The following is a 24,484-nucleotide window of genomic DNA, read 5'->3' as shown; positions in this document are numbered from 1 at the left end:
ACAGGAAGCCCGTCACAGTCTTTTTAGCCTGTACTTCTGGAAGGTGAGTTGCACTGTTCACACAGACAGGGACAGACTGAAGAGGACATACTTTCTACTGTCTGGTCCTTAAACCAGCTGCTTTATATTTAAACTACCACCTTCAAAACCCTATTGGGAACAAAATTCTTACTTACTCCTTATGACAAACTTTCATTTGAAAGAGGACAACCCACAAAGCAATGTGTATTTAAGTTTAGTGCCCTCACGGAGTACATCTCGGGTCACAACTGCTTCCTACTTCAGAGCTTTCTGCACGCAGCACTGTCTGTCTAGACTCCAAAGGCTGAGCACCCACCCCATAGGCTCAAATTGTGAATGTTCGATTCTCAGTTGGTGAACTGTTTGGGAAGGATCAGGAGGTGTGGCTTTGTTGGAGGGGGTGTGTCCCTGGAGTTGGGCTTTGGGATTTCAAAAGCCCATGCAGGCCCAGTCTCATTCTGCCTACAGATCAGATGTGAGCTCTCAGCTCCTGCTCAATGCCATGCCTGCCTGCCTGCTACCATGCTCCCTGCCAAGGTGGTCACAGACTCTCCTTCCTTCTGTAAGCTGCCTTGGTTGTGGTGTCTCGTCACAGCAACAGAACAATGAGATAGATACTTGACCTGTGACAGTGGTGACAACTCATCTCCGTGGTGGAGGAAACACAACACGCGGGAAAGTACAGGGACTTCTGAAAGCGAACAGATGATGTGCTACCTGTATTAACTTAACAGATGTTATCTACTGACACCAGAGTATGAGCACCCTGCCTTGATGATAATAAACCAAGACCTGCTTATTTTAAAGACAGACTCTTGGGAACTGAATTCATGCAGAAATGGTTAGTACCTGGTCTGTTTCTTCGGTCCCTGCCCTTCTCCCGCTCCACTCGATGACAGCCCACTGCCCTGGCTTTTGGAAGACTCTTTCCCTTGGCCATCATTTTGTTTCTGAGGCTTATTCTGCTTTTCAGATTTATTTTCTTTTTCTTTCTTCTTCTTATCTTTGTCTTCAGACCCAGTAGCAGACACAGGCTTATACTCAATTCCTGTCAGTGACTTGTACTGTGCTTTCAGTTGAAGGAGTTCTTGTACAGCTGAATCTATTTGATCCTTCAGTGTAACAAAGGAGGACAGAGAAGACAACATGCAGTGAAAATTACTGTCCTGGCATATGTTAACAAATACACACCCAGATTTACGAGGCTTACAACAATTAATTAAGGGCAATAGATATAGACACAAAATGCTAAAATATACTAAGAATATAAAGAATATAAAAGGGACAAAACTAGCCTACAGTACTAGAAATAGGTGATCTACGCAGAGCACTGTCTTGTCCCTAGCTACACATGGCTATGTAAATTAATAGAAAGTAGGACCACACAAAGCCAACCCACACTGACCTTAGAGGCTTTTTCCGCTTTGAGTTTCCGGACTACGTCTCCTTGACAAGCCACTCTGTCAAAGAGCACTTTAGCTTCTGGTGTCTCCAGACCAGCAGGCTCAGAACTGCTGACAGAACTTGAATGTGACTTCTGAGATGCTGGGGGCTGACCAGGGACATACTCCTTCCCAGTTTTTTCTTTATACTCAGCTTTCAGGGACAATAAGCATTCTACAGCTTCATTTACTTTAGCCTGAAAATAAAGAGGAAGAGAAGTATTTCACATCTACAAATATTTCAATGTCATTTCAAAGTCTTTAGTCATTATCAAAGTATACTTAGCCATTTACATCCAGAAATCCAAGTATTCAAAGACCAAAAATATTTCAAAACAAAAAAAATGTATCATAAAAAATTGGGCAAGGAAAGAAGAAACTGGACTAATAATTTCTTTCTAAAAGCGTTTCAAAGACTCAGTTGAATAAAATATACTTTCTATATTAAAAGATGCATGTGGCAAAACACTGCTCTATTCTGAAAATATACCAATGTTTCATTATTTCCTAAACAGGACAACTATTTACGTCATATTCGGTACTGTAAGTAATCCCAAGAGGATTCTAAGCACACAAATACACAGAAGGAAATGAACAGACAATATGGAAGTACCACACTACTTTATATAAGGGATTGTGCACCCTTTCATTTTGTTATCTGATCGAGTTCTGAAACCTGTCTCCACTGACCACTTCAAAGAATAAAAAGAAGTGACAAAGTATGTTGAAGTCTTAAGTTACATGCATACCTGCATATTTTAATATTTGATAATTCAACATAAACAGAAAGGATGACACCCTCAGCAAGGAGACACCTGATACTCTACCACAGAAGATAGCAGTACAGGGAAAGGACTCAAGCTGGATGCCTGACCTCAAAATGCACCACGAATCAACAACTGATTGAGAAACTTAGTGAAGAGAGAGTGCCTCACGGATACATCACATCACTGCATAGGGTAACAGAGTCAATGCAACAGGAGTGAGGGAGTACACCCAAGACAAGCTCACAGCCATGCAGGAGCAGCACTAGACTAGCTCACAGCCATGCAGGAGCAGCACTAGAGCAACCTCAAGGAACCTGCATCCAGGAGATAACAATTCACATCTTCTTGAGTTTTTGTTTTTCTGCCTGTAGACTTTGCAGTCTCTCATCCCAAGAACAACAAGGAGGGAGTAAATGCAAAAGGATAATCTAGGTGTGTTGGTAGATGTTCATAATTCCAGACTAGGGAAACTGAGGCACAAGATCCTGAGTTCAAGGCCAGCCTGGGCTACACAGTGTAACCTTGATTCAGGAAAAAGAGGGTTGGGGAGTGAACAAAGAAATTAGAGAAGGCTGTCTATATTCCCAACCTGACTCTTGTTGCTATTACTTTAGAATTAAGAGCTTTTTCCCAATAGACTTTCTTCTTAATAAAAAGGTCACAGTTAAATGAAAAGTGAAAGAGAAAGGGAACAAGAATTCAGGGAGAGGGACAGAAGAAATCAGAGGAGAGGGCAGAATCAGCTAAAAGAATGAAAATGTGGAGAAAGCAAGGGATACCCTTGGAAATATGTCTACAAAATACTTTTTGAAATAAGTTCCAATGACCTGACTTAGACCCAGGAGAGAACTGACTCCTACAGTTGTTCCTGACTTACACATATGCCCTACATTCACACACACACACATACACACACACACACACACACACACACACACACACACACACACACACACATTTAAACATTCACTTGAGTTTGAAGTCAAATGATAGTTACATAAGGAAAAATTCCTTGTTTGACAACATAAATTTGAAGAAATATTATAGAAAATTAAGCTAAACAATCTATTACATTACTGAATACTCTATTCTACCAAGATTACATGTATAATACATACTTCTAAAATAAGAGCAAAACTCTACCAATCACTACACAAATTTCCCTGATGACTTAGAAAGTACCTAAGGTTCTTGAGGGACATTAGAATTATTAACAAAGAAATATATCATTTCAATGCATATTTACTCTATGCCAGATGCCATACTAAGTGTTTCATAAGGACTGTCTTGCAACACATATCAGAAACTAAGTGCTTGACCCACAGTGACATGGGAAGAGGTAGAGAGAAACCATATCCTGTGATCTTGACTAGTCTCCATAGCATCACAAGTGCACGGAACAATGACCTGAGTGTATGTGAGGGGCTCGCTAGCCAGACAGTCCAGCCAAAATAGTGAGCTCCAGCTTCAGTGGGACCCTATCTCAAATAATGAGGTCGACACAGACAGAAGAGGCCTCAAGTCAACATCTGGCAAGCACACACCTTCACACACATGCACACCATACATGAACACACATACTTCCTATCACTTGAGTGTGTCTCTGGCAGTACATAAGGTACAACTAAAGGGTGAGAAAAGTAAACTTTTGAATTGCTTTGGGGTTAAAAAGAGTTTGCTAAGTGAAACCGTATGATGGACTTACTTCTTGGAACAATATACAACACCCAGAGCTAACAGATGCTAAATTCTTAATGGACAAAGGCTGTTTTGAGCTTATGAAATATGGATTACACACATAAAATTTTACATAGTTATCAATATGGACTAATAATGATGTAAACAATCCACACAAAATTTCTTAGTTTTCAGACTGAATCTGAGGAATGCAAAACTAAACCTAAAATTGTAATTTAAGACTGGGAGGTGAAGAGAATGGAGAAAAATAGAAGTGCTCATCTGGTCTCATTTAGAATGCAAATACATGAAAAGCTATTTCTGCAGCAGCCACTAGATGGGAGCATTTCAACATGGAGAATGGAGGGAACATCAAAAAGAAAAATCTAGTTCCCTTAGCTATTTAAATGCTAAGAGAACTTTTTAAAATAGCTAGGACACGTCAAATTTTCTCTCTAAAAAAATTCACCTTTTCTCCTTAGCATATGCAATATTTATACACAACAGTAATAAACAACTCCCCAGAGCAGTTTGCACTTGGAGGGTAGGAGGAAATGGGAATCAGAACCAGTGATGTTTCCAGCTGAAGGGAATGCTGAAGCTTGTGGTCCATGTTTAGAAGATATTGAGACTAACAAAAGATCACAGGATTTTAAAAAACAGTATCTTCTAATTAGAAATCTGTGCTTAGTTGAACTACCAAAGCCTGTAAGAAATAGCTCCAGAGCAGTCATGACTTCACCAGCTGGTACCAGCTGGAACAGCAGTGCAGAGAGCCCAGAATTAGTTTGTAAAAGCTATCAGCAATGTAAGTCTTCAATACCCTCTGCTCTAGGGTAGGGAACAGGCTCTGTGAGTCTAAATTTCAACTACCCAACTCCACATCTACAGCATAGAACAGACACAGACAACACAGACGACCCAGTATGGCAGGCGGTGTTCCAACACTTCATAGTTTGCTAAACTGGGCTGTAGAATCTAAAGTTTAGTGCTTCATAAAGCCTTTGCCATGTTATGGCTGCTGTATTAAAAAAAATCATTCAGACACTAAATACATAAGGAGTAAGTGTAATTTTTCTCAATTTTAAAAAGAGCCATCTGTGCTCATACTGGACCTGGAAGGATCAGGCATAGCCTCAACATACAGAATGATGGAGTGTGTGGACTTGTACCTGCCTCTGAAACTGCCCTTCAGTTCATGTTCATCCATCCACTGGACCCCATATCCCACCTATCCCACATTTCCTTTCCATCCATCCTTCCCCTCTCTGTTCCCCAAACTATGTCTTCGTCCCTCGGCTCTTCTTGCAACCACATCACTGGTGCCAAGGATCACACATCCACTCAGGCTGATAAGGTCTCACAGCCAATTTTAATGGCCAGTTTAAAAACCTATACTATTTTCAGGGCTATTCGAAAGATGGGTGAGTCAACGTGATTCTACTCTGTGATTGGCTAAGGCTGCTGATGGCATGTCTCATAGGACTTCTGACCAGAAGAAATCAGGAATACTTGCCATATAAACAAAAAAAAAAAAAAAAAAAAAAAAAACCAAAGCCAGGCATGGTGGCTTTTTTTCAATACCTGGTCCAGCAGCACCAACACCACCTGAACAACTATTTGGACATGCATTATGAGGGTTACTCTTCATTGCCAACTAACTGGACTTAGAATCACCTAGGAGACACACCTTTGGATGTGTCTATACGGTGTTTGCAGAGGATTAACTGAAGGAAGTCCCCTGAGATGGGAAGCACCATTCACCGTTAGGGGCCCAGAATAAATTGAGAAGAGGGCAAGCCAGATCAGTGCCTGCATTCTCCTTTCTCTGTGTCCTAGTCCACCAAGGCGTGAATAAATTCCTGTCCCCACTTCTGTGAGACACTCTTGCCTCCATGCCTTACCCATGATGAACTACAGTACCTGAACTGTGAGTGACAATATAAACCTTCCCCCTTATATTGCCTGTTGGATTATTTGGTAAGAGATGAGAAATGTAACTAATAATACAAAAGACAGAGGGTATCTCTGCACACCCTGGACTTCCTGAAGCTTAAAGGAAGAGAGGCCACATGGTCCTTGTGTTTCAACAAGACTTCTAAAGCTTCTAATGCATGTAGGGCTAAGAACCGGAGTTCCACAGTCAAAATGCCCCTTTGTGAACTCTGCCATCTGTTCTATTACCTCAGGAATGTATGTGTGTGCTATGCTGGGGATCAATCCAAGCTTCACATCTACTAAACACAGACTCTCAACTGAGTGATACCTCTAGGTGTGGTGGCTTTAATCCCAGCACCCTGGAAGCAGAGGCAGGCAGTCTGTGAGTTCAAGACCAGCCTGACCTATATAATAAGTTCTAGGACAGCCAGGGCTACATAGAGACCTTGTTAAAAAAAAAAAAAAAAAAAAAAAAAAAGCCTACAAGGAATATTTTAAATATCTTTTATGAATTGTCTTCTCCTTCCTCATCACTCTTAACTACAAATACACTCATGTCACAAAGTTACAGTGAGTCTGTCTTGTTTCCAACGTCCCTCACCTCCATGAACTGAGGGATTTTTTTTCTTTAACATTTAAATTTCTTTTTCCTTTTAAAGATTTTCCTCTTAATTATGTGTATGTATGTAACTGTGTAGAGGTATGTATGTGCACATGAGAGCAGGTGCACACTGAGAGCAGAGAGGAAGTTGTGAACAGCCTGACGTGGGCACCGGAAGCCAGATTTGGATCATCTGTAAAAGCAGTGTGCAACCTTAACCACTGAGTCACCTCTCCAGTCTCAACTGTGAGTTTATTTTCTGTCGTGGCACACAGCAGGCAATAACTGTTCATTTACAGGGAGGCTGTGTTCAAATAGAACTCACAGGCTTGCTTACAATGTACTCTTGACTCCAACATACCGACCTTGGGAGCCTTTTCAGCTTTCAGCTTGCGCACCACTTCCCCTTGGGCAGCAACTTTATCGTAGAGAGATGCATTTTCCACAGTGCTAGATGGCGGCGTAGCAGAAGCACTCTGTGCTGCTGCAGTGGAGGGGTTCCCAGGTTTATACTCCTGCCCAGTTTTCTGTTTATATTCAGCTTTTAAAGCCAAAAGCTGTTTCACAGCTGCATCTATATCTTCCTTTGCTGCTTTCTTGGTTTTCAACTCACGAACCACCTCTCCCTGAACCGCCACTCTGTTGTAAAGGATGGAGGAATCCTCAGATGCAGCACAAGTATTACTCACAGCAGGCACTGGTCTTTCTTTAGAAGCAGAGCTTGTCTATGGATGCAGAAAACCAAGAGTAAAGTATTAATCCATGTCAAACAGTCTCACAAGCTTATATCAAAATTACTATTTCATCATATTTTGCAAAAACTTTTATTTCAATTCTTTCAAAAGCTCAGGTGAATCAGCTCACATCTAAAAACCTTATCCCCACAGAAATGGCAGCAGCAGACAAAGGAGAGGTAAACAGACAGTCACTGCAGCATTCTCATCATAGGAAAGCCCGAGGGAAGTAAGAGGACTCCACAGGAACCTGCCTCTTTCTCTTTAGAAGACCAAAAGTACAATGCATTCATTCAGGTCAAGAATAAATCACCACTGGGTTAGAAGATCTATTCTGATTTAAACTGGATAATAATTGCTATTTATTTATTAGTCGTGCTGGTCTAAGAACTAAATGTTAGAGTCTCTGGGTAGGTATTATTTGGTACTTTCTTGTACCACACAGCACCTGGTGGAGTAAACAGATTTACTGTCTAGTGTTAAATATTTATTCAGGTCAGGCAGTGGTGGTGCACACCTTTAATGTCAGCACTCAGGAGGCAGAGTCAGGTGGATTTCTGTGAGTTCAAGGCCAGCCTGGTTTACAGAGCTAGTTCCAAAACAGCCAGAGCCACACAAAGAAACCCTGTCTCAAATAAACAAAACAAATAAATAAAAATAAATCACCATTACCATACATACCAGAAATGTAACATAAAATAACTATGTATGTTGATATAAAGGTTAAGTATTTTCAACACATTTAGATGATGTGAAATAGATGAGAAAATAGAAATTAATCTGTAAAAAGTCATTCAGCATTATCATTAACATTTTTTAAAAGTTGAGATGTATCATTTATTTATTAGCAAAGAATTCATTGAGATACTTTGAGAGAATCAGATGTGGCAGCATACACTTAATGTAATCCTAGAACTTGGGAGCTGAAGCAAGAAACACACACACACACACACACACACACACACACACACACACACACACACCCTGCATCAGTAAGTCCTAGATCAGACTTCAATTTTGACAGTAACAGTCTCTTACTGGAGGCAAATACCTTCAAGGATCATCAAAAGGAAACCATTAAGACTACAGAAATCTCTTACTACAATACTGAGTACAAATAAATATCAGTCAACTGCATTTGAATGGTCAACTGCACTTCAACTTTTTTTTAGGGTTTGTGGTTTCAAAGCATATCCATACATTCTTTGAAATTCCTCCCACCTAGAAGTGCGTATCTGCTGCCCTGAATCTGGGCAGGCTTAGAACTATCTTCCCAATAGTACACAGCAGACTTGACTCTGTGAGACCTTCCAGGCTACAACCATAAAGGCAATGCCGCTTCTCCTTTCCCTACTGAACACACAGTTCTGATATTTGTTGTTTTGCTTCTTTTCTTACAGACCCTCACTTCTGGAGGTCTGAGCTGTTACCCTAAGTAGCCTCCCTACCATGACACTACCATGCAGGAGGCCATATCCACCACAGAGCCACCATCATGTGGTACCCAGGTGAAGGTATTACTCTGGATGTTCAACTTAGTTTAGCCTTTGATGGTCACAGCTATGATCTAAATGACATCAAGCAAGATATTCAGTGGTTTGTATTAAGCCTATACTCTTTAATATCAGTCCCATTACTTCCACTATGACAGACACTCAAAAGCTCTTACTATAACATTGGTATCTTTCAGAGAGAATAAGTAAGAGGATGGGTGGCACACGGGACCAGTGAGCTCTCAGAGTTTCTGCAGCCCCTTCAAAGAGGGCCTAGAAGGACACAGCTATTTCATTGTAATAGTATACTAAGGTGTAATCGGCCTTTTGGGATCTCATTGTCTTGATGAGTGTTCAGTTCAAGTTTTCAGAGGTGCTGAAGTAAGACATTAAAGAGATTTGCACGCTGGGTATGGTGGCACAGGCCTTTAATTCCAGCAGGTGACTCACACTGAGGTCAAGGCCAGCCTGATTTACAAAGCAAGTTCTAGGCCAACCAGACTGCATGGTGAGAACCTATCTCAAAATAAAACCAACAACTGCATTCCTCCAAACAACAACAACAAGGATTTACAAACTTCAGTAGGACACCTTTCTTTGAACAGCAAGCTTTGTCCTGGAATACAATTACTTTTCATAAATGGTATTTTTGAAACCTGGCATAATGACATATATCCCTGTAATCCCAGCACTCAGGAAGCTGAGGTAGGATTACAAAGTCAAGACAAGCATGAGCTACTTAGCTAGCAAGTTCAAGGCCAGCCTGGAATATACTGGGAGATTCTGGTCCCCTCACATCCCCCCAAAAACCAAAAGTTATTTATGTTAATATGCAACTGGGTTTTGTTATTTTAAGTGAATTAGCAGTTTTTAAAACCTTCCCAGTTCATCAATCTGGCATGGTCACTTACTCTTATAAACACTGCATTAGGAAGAAGAGGTAGAGGATGGCTAGTTTAAACCAACCTGGGCAACATGGCCAGATCCTGTCTCAAAGAAACTTAAATAAACAAATACTTTTAAATTTTAGTTTGGTAATACTGACAAATACAAAACTATGGGGGCTGGAGAGATGACTCAGCGGTCAAAACCACCGATTGCTCCTACAGAGGACTTGGGTTCAGTTCCCAGCACCAACATGGCCGCTAACAACCATCTGTAAGTTCCAGGGAATGATACCCTTTTCTGGTATCTGTGAGTACCAGACACACAGGTGATTTGGACATACATATAGGCAAAACAATCATACAAAAAAACTTAAATTAAAAAAAAAAATAAGCTACATAAACAAATCATTTTAAGTATCCCTGGGCTTGGGATACATAGCTATGGTGATATTTTATTTGTACTGAAATGTGATTTTACTTGTATGTTAATAAATAAAGTTGCCTGGGGGTCAGAGCTAATAGCAAGCCATAGCTGAAGCTGGGCAGTGGTGGTGCATGCCCTTAATCCCAGCTCTTGGGAGGCAGAGCTAGGCAGATCTCTGTGTGTTCAAGGATACAGCTAGCATGGAGACACACGCCTTTAATCTCAATACCAACATAGAAGATCTGGAGGTCTGTATAGAGAGGCAGTGACGAGGAGATCATGTGGTTGGGTTTACAACCAATGAGATGGCAGAACAGAAAGTCAATAAGAAGACAGACACACAGGAAGTAGTTCTTTTGCTGAGGAAGACAGCAGCGGCAGTGAAGGGTAAGGTTTTTAGCTCTTAGCTACTGCTCTGACCTCTTGGGCTTTCATTTTTGCATTGGCTCTGTGTTTCTTCTTTAATAAGACGGTTACTTCTTCTACACATAGCTCAGTGGCTGATCACTTACCTAGCATGATGAGGCTACAGAGAGAGTGGAAGGGGCAGGACAGGAGGAAGCCCAAAGTTTGAAATTGCTGGTATATAATCAGTGCACACAACAGTTATAAGGGTGCTGCCACTTAAACTGTTGTCTCTCTCTTTTGCCTTCTGGGTAAACTCAGAGGTTTTAGTCTGTTCAAATTAGCATAAAGTGTAAGACAGACATGCTCACTGTAAATAGTGCCAGGCTTTCCTCTCCTAATGAACTATTTCTTCTGTCTTTCCTGTCTCAGGTTATTTATTTACCCAGTCAACCAAAATAAATCTAGAAGTCCCTGGTTTTTCCTAATTCCACACCCTGAATCCACCTCCTACTTCTTACCCACCCCCCATCCTTCCCGAGCTCTTGCTGGATAAAGCCTGATCACACACCACCAATGACCTTATACCATCACACTATTGTCTTCAATGGATCCCCACCCATTTGCTAAGATCCATGGATCCCACCTGTATAGGATTATCCAAAGGTGTCAGCAAGTTCCCAGCAGCTCTATGGGATATTTTAAGTATCTAAGAGAAACTGAACAATATGCCTGACAAAACACTGTGCTACTAGCTCACAGCAGTTCAGTTTTAACACAAGTGTGCTACATTCCTTTTGATGAAACATCTCAGAAAACGCTCCCTTTGCACAGCTGCTGTGTTTAAAAAGCAAATATCACAAAAATCAACATGGACAGGAAGTAAGCACAGTGTGTGTAATCAGAATCAAAGGTTTAAGAAAAAAGAAAAGTACTATTGTTTTTTCACTTAGTATACCATTTTAAGAATAAATAATCAATATTTAAAATCTTTTCTTCAATTTATGTGTTTAATTTTTTCAAACAGCACTAATTAAGACATAAATATTTTACTGGCTTTTTGAACTTAAGTATGCAGAGACTTTTGAGAACTCATATGGCTGAGGGTGACACTCAAAATCCTGAGAGATTAAAGAACCATGAAAAGGGACATCTGACAAGCCTGGCCTATAAAAGACCCCCACCCTACTGCTCTCTATCTGTCACCATCTCCAAATCCACTCTGCATGAAGAGAACAAGACATGCATCTCAATCTTAAACTAGGCAGCTAGGTGGGTTTCCTCACTCCCAGAGATTATAAAGCAGAAAATATTCACATTCACCATCTAAAAGGCAAAGCTTTTCCTCCCATCCACACCACAGAAACTTCCTTTTCCTTTTCTCTTTTCAGAACCTTAATGGCAGGAGGGAGCTCTCTCTACAGGGTAGTGAGTGATGGAAAAGTACAAATAACAAGACTCCTGTTAAAAAAATAAAATAGAGCCGGGCGGTGGTGGCGCACGTCTTTAATCCCAGCACTCGGGAGGCAGAGGCAGGCGGATCTTTGTGAGTTCGAGGCCAGCCTGGTCTACAGAGTGAGTTCCAGGAAAGGTGCAAAGCTACACAGAGAAACCCTGTCTCGAAAAACCAAAAAAAAAAAAAAAAGAATAAAAGAAAGAGAGGGTGGGAAAAAAGATCTACTGCAGGGGGTGAGGGAGTCCCCCAGAAATGTTCTGTCAGTCTAGGCTGTCTTAGTTTTTTAGTATAGTACAATGACATTTTTAAAAAATTGTGTTCTCGCTGGGTGGTGGTGGCGTGTAGCGTGAATCTTAAAAGTTCTTATTAATAAAATCAAACCTGAGCCAGGTATAGAGTGAACTGGAAGATCAGAGAACTAGAACAAGCCACAGCTACCTCACCTTGCCGGATCCTCAGCTGGTCTTGTTTCCTCAGACTGGAGGCCTCTGAGTCCTCATCCAGAATGGGTATCAGCTGAACTGCTGCTAGAAGCCTGAAAGCTTAACCAGCCAAATGCTTAACCAGGCCAAATGCTTCTAGTTCCTGGTCCTCACGCCTTATATATCTTTCTGCCTTCTACCATCACTCCCTGGGTTTAAAGACTCACTTTCTGGGATTAAAGGCATGTGTCACCATGCCTGGCTGTATCCCTGAACACAGGGATTTCTGCCTAGCTCTGCCTCCCAAGTGCTGGGATTAAAGTCGTGTGCTACCACTGCCTATCCTCTATGTTTAATATTGTAGCTGTTCTGTCTGACCCCAGATAAGTTTATTAGGGTGCACAATATTTCGGGGAATACAATACCACCACAGTGGCGCACACTTTTACTCCCACCACTTGGGAGGCAGAGGCAGATGGATCTCTGTGAGTGTGAGGCCACACTGATTTACAGAGAGAGTTCCAGGACAGTCAGGGTTACACAAAGAAACCCTGTCTCAAAAAACAAAAACAAAACAAAACAAAAATCTTTCCAGAAAAGATAACAGAAACAAACAGCAAAGCACAGAGCAGCACTTGGTGTCCTCTTCAATCCCAGAATCTCAAAGGCAAGAAAAACCACCACCTCTTAAAAAGACATTTCTAAGCCTTGGCATATAAAATTTACAGGTTTCAGAGCCCTCTGTAGGAGTCAGCATTTACCTCCTTTCTTGAGGTTTCTACTTTGGTCTTTTCCTTTGATCCTGATGTTGGCATTTCCTTTGTGTGACCATCAGGTATATATATCAAGATACATGGGGCTTCTTTGCAACTATATGGGCTAAAAAGAAAACAGCCAAAAGTTTATTTGAACAAAATTATCTAAACAGCAATTAGAACTGAATTACTAGATAAAATCAATGATACATAGTTAATGCTTTTCAAATTATAGTGCATTCTTGTGGCAATGCCACTTACCTAAGAGTGGGCCTGATTTTTTTGGTCTCTCCTGTACTAATGTAAAAGAAGTCTAGTCTAAAGAGAGTAGCCTGAGCTGAGAATCTAACCTAAGTGTCCTGAACAATCTTCTTCCAGTATTTTTGTGGGGAGAGAAGGACACTGTTTTCAACATCTCGCTGCTTCCAGCACAAGATCTTTACCTGCTCGCATCTCATGGGAACTGCAAGATGTTTCACTTTAGAATTGAATAACTTATTAATGTCCAGTGTGCGTTGCTTACTAATTACTCAAGTCTGAAATATTAAGTATAGAAGATCAAATTAAACTGAGCAGGAACTGATCAGACACAGTGTTTAAATCAAGTTCAACTTTTAAATTATTCACTGTGAGAACTTCAAAGATTCTATTTAGAAGTTACATTTATTTACCTAAAAGACAGCTGGGGTAGAACGCTTGCTTGTGAGACTGTGGGCTCAATCCTTATCACCACCAAACTACAAAAAAGGCCACAATATTTACCTAACTGGTTCATACGGCTGGTCACATATGAAGAATCCTCTTCGCTGCAGTTGTATGATATCTCCTTTTTTCAAATCCTTAAGGCAGGGGTCCCCTAGCATTAGTTCTTCATGCTATGAAAATGATACAGAACCGAATGTACGTATTCAAAGCAGAGCACTAAGATAACTGTAAACTGTAAGGAGTGTTCCAACAGCTGGACTATGCTTGCTTAAAACAGAACTGGTTCATTCGGTAAAGCCTTTGCTTTGAGTAGGATCCCCATGACACGTATGAAAATGCTAGTGTGAGAAAGCACACTTAATTCCAGTGCTGAGTATTTTGATTGGTTGGCTTTGTTTTGTGACCTCTCACCATGAAGCCAAATCTAACCTGGAGCTAGCAATCTTCCTTCTTCGGCCCCAGGAATGCTAGGATCACAGGCAAGAACTTTCTTCACATTTTTAAAACGTAACATTGATGAACCGAATAGCTCTAAGAAACTTTGTTCATAATTTGACTGGCAGTCCTGTGAAAATAAGCTCCCACCATACCTATGAAATGCAGTTGGAAGGTACAGCAACGCTCAAAGGCTCTATAAGCAGGATCCACAGGTTTTAATCCACCTCTCCTCTTTACTGCATCTTCGAGCAAGTTACTTAGCTTCACTGTATTTCACCGTCATTTACAAAATAGAACATTACTCTTTATAATCTTTTCTGTTTGTTTGTTTCCACTGATTTTGTTTCAGTGCGGAAGCTGAAACCAGGGCCATGTACATGCTAAGCTAAAGCTCTGTCACTGAGCTACATATTTGCTTTTTGGGACAATATGATTCTGTAGCCCAGGCTTGCCACAAACTCATGATCTTCCTGCCTCAATTTCCAAATGCTGGGATTACTGGCATGAGCCATCAGGCCCAAGTACATATTTATATTGAAATAAAATTTCTATAAGCCCTTTCTATTTTAGCTAAGCAACTAAAACATTTAAAATCGCTTTCCAAACGCTGAGTTGGTGTAAGAAAGGATGAGATTTGGTTTCTTCAGGTACCTTGCTGTCCTTGTTGACGTACTGCTTGAAGTCCTCGTCCTTCCCCAGCACTGGCTTTGTGATCAAGTGCTCATAAGTGACACAGACTGCTGGAATCGGGAGAGCGTGGGAGGTCTCAGCAAGCCAAGTGATCTTGGTTGTTTTCTTGTAGTCTTTGTTTTCTAAATTCAATTTTGCATCCAGAGATACAATTTTTCCGTCTGCATTTCTAGATAAAAAGATCAAAAAGTATTCAAAAGAATGAAAGTAGACTGCTAGAAATGCATTATTCTGTAGTAAGGAGAAAGAAGAATTCTCTTGGAAAAATTCAAATCAAACATCTATCATCATTTTTTAGTATGTCTGACAGACATTAGTTATATGAATGAAGCAAACTGCTGTCAGTTACTACTAATTTGCTGGAGCAAGGTCTGTACACATCTGCTGAAAAACACAAACACACTTAGGAATTTAAAGTCACCTGGACTACTAAGCACTATAAACCTGCAATGCTAAGTTAACAATTACAGGCACACATAGGACAATGACCACATAATTAAGATTTCAGAACTTATGTAACTCTTAAACAGCACATAATATTTACCAGAAAGTAAAATTCACCATTAACATCAGCCAATCTACTTTAAATGTTTAGCTAAAGATAAACTATAAAGATTACATATATAAATCCTATCCAAAGGATCCTTTATCAATTACTGAATGAGATGCCATCAAAAGGCTCTGAAACAGCTGGGTGTTGGTGGCACACACCTTTAATCCCAGCACTTGGGAAGCAGAGGCAGGTGGATCTCTATGAGTTTGAGGCCAGCCTGGTCTACAGAGCGAGTTCCAGGACAGCCAGGACTATTACACAGAGAAACCCTGTCTCAAAAAGCCAAAAAAAAAAAAGGCTTTGAAAGAAACTATTTTTTTTTTATATCTACACTGGTTCCTAGCACACACAGCAGCTAGGAATCATATAACTCTAGTTAGGGATCATCTGATGCCCTCTCCTGACTTCTGATGGCACGAAGCACCACACAGTACACATACATTCACGCAAACAAAATACTCATACACAAAAAATAAAAATGCATAAATCTAAAAACAAATGCCTCCATCTGGGCAAATTTACTAGTCAGCCGTACCTATGTCAAGGACACTAGTCAGGGTCTGAATTAGATAATGTTTAATACATAAAGAAAAAATGAAAGACTTTTTCCCCACATAGTTGAAAAATAAACAAAAAACTCTTACCTGTGTATTTTAGTAATGTTGATGTTGCCCCAGTTTATAAATGTGACCATCTCACCCTCTGAGAAAGTCTCTGCATCAGCTCCTTCTATGAAAACCTTGGGACTATACCACACAGGCTTCAAACCAACATCAGGATTCTGAATGATCATAAGAAAAGCAGGATATGAGTTCAGCCACAAACTACTGAGTGCAGAATGCAAATCCTTCCATTCCCCACTGTATTCTTTACCAAACAGAGTTTCTTCATGATACAGTTAAAAGCTTGTTTTGTTAAACAGGAAGGGCAAGTGTTACCCGAGTTCCCAGTTCTGTTCTTGGAATTGAAACAGTGCACACTCATTACACAGGCACACACAGTGCCCTCAAAGCAGAAAATCCACACTCTGAAGCCTATCTCTGACATAGGACCAGTCCCTGTAATAGAGTTACACCAGGTAGCCCATCCGAAATGCTTCTAGTCTAAAGGAACCCTGATTTCAGGGCTAAACGCACAGTAGTTACCCCACAACTAGAACCATCTTGCAATCCTCAGTCTCACTACTTTTGGATCAAAGGAGAAAATAGTCATTCTCACAGAACACTATCAGACAGCAGATGCCAACTTAGCAGAAAAGTGTAAAGCTTTGTGTTTTAGAAGACAAACTGTGAGAAAGTACCATGTCTGTGTAGGCAGGGAAAACGTCCTGCTTTACACTGTGGATCACACGAAGAGAGAGATGAAGACTTTAAAAGAAATGCCTCTCTCATTTGAGGTTCCTAGCTCCAAATTTTCAGACATGAGTGCATAACCTGCAGCAACTGCAGAAACCAGGAAAAGCAAAACGGGGCATTTCAGGGGGACGGGAATAAGGGAGGGTAAGAGCAGAGTACAAGTTACCTGAAAGTGGAAATGGGAAAACTGGGGGGAGGGCTCTAATTGTGAGAAGGGACAGAAAGAGGGAGTAAGGAAGTCTGAAAAGGTCCTAAGGAATCATACTATATAACTATCTACCTAACAAAAAAACCTAACAGCAGGCACTAGAAGCCTTCTTTTGAGTTGTTGGTCAGAGTTGTCCAGGAGTCTCCGGCATTATTGGTTATTGACTATTGCCTTTGACTGCTGAGCCCCCAGAGGTAAATTCCCATTGCTGTATTTACCATACACTTCAGACATGGGGCCCAGTTAGAATGCAAGCTTCCAAAGAAGGGAAGCAATCAACAGGCCTACCCAGCTATGATGCCTATGAACCACAATAACAACCAGTATGGCACCATAGCCCGGAGGGTGTACTAGTGGCACACGTACCTTGGCAGTAACCAACAGCTCTCTAATAGGATGTAAGGTTCACCTAACAAATCATTCTGGTCCTGGAACCCTAGCCAACTACATGGTCAGAGTGAAGTCATACATCTTGGAGAAGAACCTACAACTGATACTTTACTAACCCAGCCTAATCCCTAAGTACATTCTAAATGTTTATCCTTGTACCCAAGGGTAAGTTAGTTCTCACTCATTCAAGGAAACACTAAGAAAAGCCACAGCCTTGCAGTCTCATCAATACTACTGTCTAAACATGAGCTGAACAAGAATGTCACCAACAGACATGCTAATGTGGAAGAAGGAAAAGCCAGGAGGCCATAACCACAGACAAAGAACTACAGGCAACTAAGGAATGCTGAGCGTGGGAAGAAAAGCTTCCCCAGGAAAGAGCACAGACACAGACACAGACACAGACAGACACAGACACAGACACAGACACACACACACACACACACACACACACACAGACACAGACAGACAGACAGACACACACACACACACACACACACACACACACACACACACACACACACACAGAGCAACAATTAATGAAAAAGAGGCCATGAATTTGAAACAGCAAGGAGGGGTTTATGGGAGGGTTTGAAGGGAGGAAAGGGAGGGGAAAATGATGTAATCTCAAAAAATAAAATAATAAAAAAAATGCAAATATAAGTAGTCCCTAATCCCTCTTGGAGAGGAAAAAAAGGAGCATGATGCATGTTTGTTTTAATTTAGTCTTGTCCTAATCTCATTTTCATTCAGAGTTTGAAAAGTAACAATTTATAATAATAAAGTTTACTTTAGTTCATGATGATGAAGAAAAAAAATGTCTTCTTCATTAAGTTTCAGGACTTTAAAAGTAGTATGTATTTACTTCATTATTACACTTACTTACTGATTGACAACCATGCATGTGTGTGCGCATGTTAGGGGTCTAATGAGTGAAAGACAAAGGTGTAATGTTGACAGAAGAGGTACCATAGCTTCCACACACACAGGTAAGAATGTGAACTGAAACATCTCACCTTCAGAATGACTCTAAGAAGGAAGCGGAAAGGCCTCCTCACACATTAATAAGCTGTCTCTACATAACAGAAAGTAAGTGCTGACTGAATGTAACAGTTCTGTCATGTGCTGGGCATTACCAGTAAAATAAACTACCTCAGCAAGAAACCCACACAAAGATCTGTTCCAACTGGTATCAAATCTTGACAAATGACATGAAACAGAAAATATCCCCAAACCAGAAGAAAACACCGTGGTCACAATGCAGGGAGACCTTGGGGTGTCTGGCTACTTCCTTCATCTCCTCCTGCGCGTCTGGGACATTCACTGGGATCACTTCCTTCTTCAGCAATGCAACATACCGGGGAGCCACCGGGTCAATAACCTGCAACAAACATCCTCATGTACATACTGAAATACATACCAACACACCATAAATAAAAAGAGTAACAGCATGGGAATACTAACTGGTTTATTTGTTACTGCATTTACTAATTTTTTATCTGTTAATTCTTTCATATTTAGTTTATTTGCTACTTCTTTACTATTTAACTGTCACTCAAGAAAAGTTTAAAAAGAAAAATAAAAAAACTAATTACAAACTAATAGACACAGATTTTCTTCCCCAAAATAACTACTGGCAGGTAAAAAGAAACTAAAAAAAAACAAGTCAGAAATAATTTGAAAATAATCTTTAAATCTAGCATTATTAGAAATGAGGAGAATCCTGTGAGGGTTTATAAATTAAGATCTAAAGGTAATTTGATATTCAGTCTTGTATTGCTGGAGAGACATCCATTTGAAGGGATAGAGACATTAAGAGTTTCAAGTATCACTTCTATAATCAGCTAAGCACGATAGCACCATCCATAGCAGAATAGCATTAGGTCACTATAATAAGGCAACCCTGTAGTTTACAAGAACAAACAAGGTGGTCCTTTTGAGCTACAAGCCACACACAAGGTGGGTCTCTACACTGGAGTAAGAAATCTGAAACACATCTGGTCTCAAGTGTTTTGGAAAAGGGACACTCAATGTGTATATACACAGAGAAACCACTACATTCTCAAATCTAACACATACTTGGCATGAACAGGCATCCAGTAGGTATCTGCAGATTAGCTGAATAAACAACCTATTCTAGCTCCAAAATAGTAGTAGCCTCCTCTTCTGGAGCCGGTGAAAAGTATCCACTAGTCAGCACAATAGAAGTGGTTAGATACTAAATACCTGGGAGAAAATGAGCACAAGGCAGATGCAGGCCTGGGCTTGTGTCTCATACTGGAGGTCCTTGTACGGGGAGGCTGGCTCAGTTAATGGGAAGACCCTTCCTCTAATAAAGAAATGCATGGATGGATGGATGGATGGATGGATGGATGGATGGATGGATGGATGGATGACAATGTAGTCAGATAAATTCAAGCTTCCAAAATATCTTTAAACAAGCAGCACAACTCTGAGAAGCTTAATTCCATTCACTGCAGCTAACTTCCTCACCTGCAAAACTGTCAAAAGTGGGCATGGTGGCATATGCTTTTAATTCCAGCATTCAGGAGGCAAGAAGATCTCTATGAGTTCAAGGCCAGCCTGGTCAACACAGTGAGTTCCAGGACAGCCAGGGCTATGTAGGGACTGTCTCAAAAAACCAAAATAGAAAGAAAAAAAAAAAAAAAAAAGGAAAAGAAAAGAAGGGGGGTAGGTTCCATAGCTGGCTAATAACCTAGAGCACTGTCTGCACAGACTCTTAGGCTGCCCTAGAGAAGTATGATTCAAATGGTCTAGGCGAAGTCTGGAAATGTGTTTTTTAAAATCATTCTACAAAATTTATCAAGAAAGTGTGGAGAACCATGAATTATTTAAAAAATTGGAGTTCACAGCCAGAAATGGTAAAACATAACTGTTCATTTTAACTATTTTAGAAACTGAGGCAGGAATATCACTTCAACCCAGGAGCTGAGACCAGCCTGGGCAACCTAAAGAGGCTTCATCTTGAGGAAGGAAGGAAGGAAGGAAGGAAGGAAGGAAGGAAGGAAGGAAGGAAGGAAGGAAGGAAGAAAGGAAGGAAGGAAGGAAAGAAGGAAATTTAAGTCCTCTTTGGCTCTAAAATTATATAATTCTTAAGACTCTGGACCAGTGGTTTTCAAAAGACTCCAAAGAATCTACGGATTTCCAAAAGAGGCCCGAAAAAGCCCCAGAAGGGTATTACAAGGTGAATCGGAAACGTCCCCAGGTTTATGCTTCAGCACTTGCTCAGTGGCACTGCTGGGATGGCTGTAGAAGACTTGAGAGGGGCCTGGCTCCACGACACCGGCCCTTAGAGGTTATAGCCACAACCTCCCAAGAGGATCACCACCTAGGAACTGGGTGTCCAAACACATGAGCCTGTGGAGGATGTCACACAAACACACACAGCAGGAACAGAGGAAGGAAAGTGGATGGATGATGGTGGTGTAGTCCTTCCCAGAATTCCCATGTTAGCTCTAGAGCCCTGAGAGCCAGGGCCTTCACATTCAAGGGGTGACAAAAGGAACTCCTCTGGGAAAACTGCTGGCTACATGGGGGAGAGATGGCTCAAGGCTTAAGAGCACTATCTACTCTTCTGGAAAACCTGAGTTCTATCTCCAGCACCCTCAGGGCAGCTCACAATTGGCTGCAAATTCAGTCCCAGAGGATCCAGTGCACAGACATACATGTGAACCAAATATCCATACCCATAAAACAAAATAAAAATGAAAAAATGAAAACCTTTCAATAATTTTTTTAAAGTGACTACATGGAGTTCTTCTCACCAGCCCAGCCAGCTCATCCTACAGGAAAAATTTCTCGTCATTCCTGTGCACCCCCATATTAAACAGATAACCCAGATGACATGATACTACTATCGCCAAAACCATGGAACATGCACTGAAAGCTATTTGAAGGTCTTTGAAACATGACAGTAAAAATGAGAAATTCAACAGGAAAGGAAGTTAAATAGATCTATCAAAAAGTAGAGCCAAAAATCAAGAGAGAAAATAAATCTGGAGGCCCAATGTCTGCACATGTCCGGAGAGAAGAAAGGCTGGGTCGAAGAATATGTGCACTGTACGTAGTCATGGGAGAGAGGGAAGGGAGTACAGGAGAGAGAGGGAAGCAAAAAAAGGAAAAGGATTTACAGTTGCCTGCAATTGCAACACTTGAGAGGCAGAGAGAGGCAGGAGAATCACTCTAAGTTTGAGGCCAGGCAGGACTACACATTAGGACTGTCTCAAAAAACAAAGGGGAGTGTGTGTTAGGAAACCTCAGAACTGAAGGAATGAGTGAGATTTTAGGCTAGAACTCAATGGATATGATGAAAACAGACCCATACACCAAGGTATACTAAAATTTTCAGGTAAAAGAACAGGTCAGCCAGGCATGGTAGCCCACAGACTGAGGCAGGAAGATCCTGGGGTGCAGAGTAAGCCCTTGTCCAGAAATAAAGCCATCACACATACCAGGTTATAAGCCTGGCACAGAGGTAAGCACCCATAGACCCTGTTTGTTCCTAAGGAGGCTGAAGTGGGATGGTTACTTTGCGTCTACAAGTTCAAGACTGGTCCAGGCAGCACATATCATACAATATGTCACATGTCATAGAAATGGTCTCAGTAGGTCTCCTTATCCCATATAGAGTGCAGAACAAAAGAAAGGATGGTTAGAAGGAAGGAACAGCTAGCATGGTAGTGCATGCACGCCTGTGGTCCCAGCTCCTAAGGACTGAGCTAGGAACACCACTTAAGTCCAGACACTTGAGACCAGCTGGGCATCACAGAGACCCAGTACAAGCAAATCAAAACCATCCAGGAAATAGGTGATCCATCACAGAAAGAGAGAAAAGGGAATCTCAGGGTGATGTGAAGAGATCTGGGTGTACAGCTCTGCCCCCAAAGCACTGGAGCACCAACGCACACCACCAGAGCAGCGCAAAAGGTTCTGGTAAAGATGTCTCCAAGAGTAAGCTAAAGAACATAACAGAGTACCTGAACACCTGGAAGGAACTTGGTGACCTCACAGACTCCTAGAACCAGGAGTCAAACAATTCGGGAAGGGGAGCAGGCAAAACAAAACAAGTGACAGAAGGAAACCAAATTGTTACAAGCAAAAGACCAAAACCTCATTTCTAATCATAGGAAGATGACTGAAGGAGACCCAACTAGTCTCCCATGTTCCTAGAGCATGGACAACAAACACCGCACGAGTCATCTGAAAACTCGGCAGCTTCTCTACAAGGAGGAAAGTGGAGGGGAAGAGTCCCTGGGATCGTGTGATCCAGAGAAATACATTTCATATATGTGAAATAAATACATACATATAGCTTGATTAAAACTTAGAATTATAAAGGCTGAGTTTAAAAAGGTACACAAATATTAACTGTTTGTAAATTCTACTCATGTTTGTTATTAGTAACTGCAGCAACAGAAAGAACCAATTAATGATTCCTTAATATAAAAAACTCACTAAAAGTAAAAAACTAAATAAATTCAAGACACATGCGAGACAAGCAACTACTTGAGGCAAGACATCAGCACAACCAAGCAGCAATGTCAAGAATTTACAGAACACAATCACAGAAACCGCAGTGCAGAACGTGCATTCTAATGATTCGCCTTATTATAGTGTCCAAGCATCTGCTTCCAATTAGGGATTAACAATATCAATATGCATGATTCCTGGTTTGATTTTCCAATTAAGAAAGCTTTGGGTTTTTTTTTTTTTTTTCAAGCTGAAAGCATAGCAATTGTAGTTAGCCAACCTTCATTACAACTCAATACAATTTTTAAACTCTTATGTCCTCTCAGCACACAAGGGAACAGCAGAATGGAGTTAGAGAAGTCTCCCTTTGCTTTGCCACAAAGAACAGAGGACATATTTGGCAAACTAGGGATGATGCACTGTCAACAGGTTGATTGAATAAGTAGTTACAGAAATGTGATTGTGCTTCGAAGCTATATAACTCCTCAGATTGTAACATGTACTATGCTAAAAGCTATGTTTGAGGCAATACAAGTATGAAGTGATACCTTCTTACAGAGAGCTCGCAGCTTGAAAGCAGAAAAATGAAATGCAGAGTGTTCATAAGAAATTTAAGGAAAAACTATTACCATTTCCCATAAATCCAAGTTTGTTGCTTCAATAATTGTTCCTTGCTGGGGTGATTAATAGGCTTAGTGCCCTTATCCATTTAAAGAAGGAAAACATTCCATTTTCCTGAAGACTGCAGTGATAACATTGTTCAGAGGCCTGATCTCTGTTACAGGCACACAAGTGAGTTCTACTGCCTACTACTCAAGAGTGAGGCAGAGGATCATGTACCGTTTTGTTAAATGATAACATTGTTCAGAGGCCTGATCTCTGTTACAGGCACACCAGTGAGTTCTATTGTCTACTACTCAGAGTGAGGCAGAGGTGAGGATCACATACCTTTTTGTTAAATGCCCAGATTTTGTCCCATTCCATGTTCACCACAGACCTTGACGAGCCCTAGAAAAGCAATAAGGATAGTTTAAGAATAAGAAATACCAAGTAGTAGGCTGGCAAGATGGCTCAGTGGGTAAAGGTGTGTGCCACCAAGCCTGATGACCTAAGTTTAGCCCCTGGGGCTGACATGGTAGAAGGAGAAAACAATGTCCTAAAAGGTGTCCTCTGACCTTCATGTGCATGCACACATACATATGCTAAATATAAACTAAAAAAATAAACAAATACTAAGGAGAAGACTTTGCTTCAAGTCAAGCATGCTTAGAATAACAAACAGAACAATAAATACTTGCACATTTACTTCCACTGAAATTTCAGCCTTGGTGTGTAGCCTTAACAGCAGTTTCTTGTTGGAAGCCATTGTGTAGGCTGGCCAGAGTTGACAATTGCCCTCCCACAGCATGGAAATACTTTTGTCCCAATTTTTTATTATTATAAAATGTTAACATAAAATGTTAACTTACCCCCTTCAGAAAAGGTTTACTCTTAGGTAGACACAGTGGCATGTGCCCCTAAGCCTAGCACTTGGGGGACAGAGGCAAGAAGACCTCTACAGACTTAAGGCCAACCCGATTACAGAGCAATTACCAAGCCACCAGCGGGGAGAGGGCGACCATCCTTGATGGCATGGGATTATATATCTGTAGTCCCAACACTCAGGAAACTAAGGCAGGAAGGTCACCAGAAG

General features: G+C 40.9%; 1 protein-coding gene across 4 annotated transcripts in view; it reads right to left on the bottom strand.

Annotated features, from left to right (window-relative positions):
- Nucleotides 1–24,484, bottom strand: part of Eprs1 (glutamyl-prolyl-tRNA synthetase 1) — a 73,655-nt gene that overhangs the window by 22,152 nt on the left and 27,019 nt on the right. For 3 of the 4 annotated variants that reach the window (XM_052737940.1, XM_052737938.1, XM_052737941.1), the window contains 10 exons: nt 23,740–23,799; nt 23,340–23,360; nt 18,572–18,682; nt 15,993–16,129; nt 14,757–14,964; nt 13,725–13,837; nt 12,969–13,086; nt 6,812–7,171; nt 1,427–1,660; nt 871–1,133 (listed from right to left, as the gene is read on the bottom strand). In XM_052737940.1, the coding sequence (XP_052593900.1) occupies nt 871–1,133; nt 1,427–1,660; nt 6,812–7,171; nt 12,969–13,086; nt 13,725–13,837; nt 14,757–14,964; nt 15,993–16,129; nt 18,572–18,682; nt 23,340–23,360; nt 23,740–23,799 (1,625 nt within the window). The remainder of the gene's footprint in view (nt 1–870; nt 1,134–1,426; nt 1,661–6,811; nt 7,172–12,968; nt 13,087–13,724; nt 13,838–14,756; nt 14,965–15,992; nt 16,130–18,571; nt 18,683–23,339; nt 23,361–23,739; nt 23,800–24,484) is intronic. The other variant, XM_052737939.1, reaches the window with a different exon arrangement.

Source organism: Peromyscus californicus, unplaced genomic scaffold (genome assembly GCF_007827085.1).
Source record: "Peromyscus californicus insignis strain IS unplaced genomic scaffold, ASM782708v3 Scaffold_14__1_contigs__length_90479793_seg_2, whole genome shotgun sequence".
NCBI lineage: Eukaryota > Metazoa > Chordata > Mammalia > Rodentia > Cricetidae > Peromyscus > Peromyscus californicus.
Note: the sequence above shows the minus strand (reverse complement) of the source record. Positions and strands in the feature narration are given on the sequence as shown.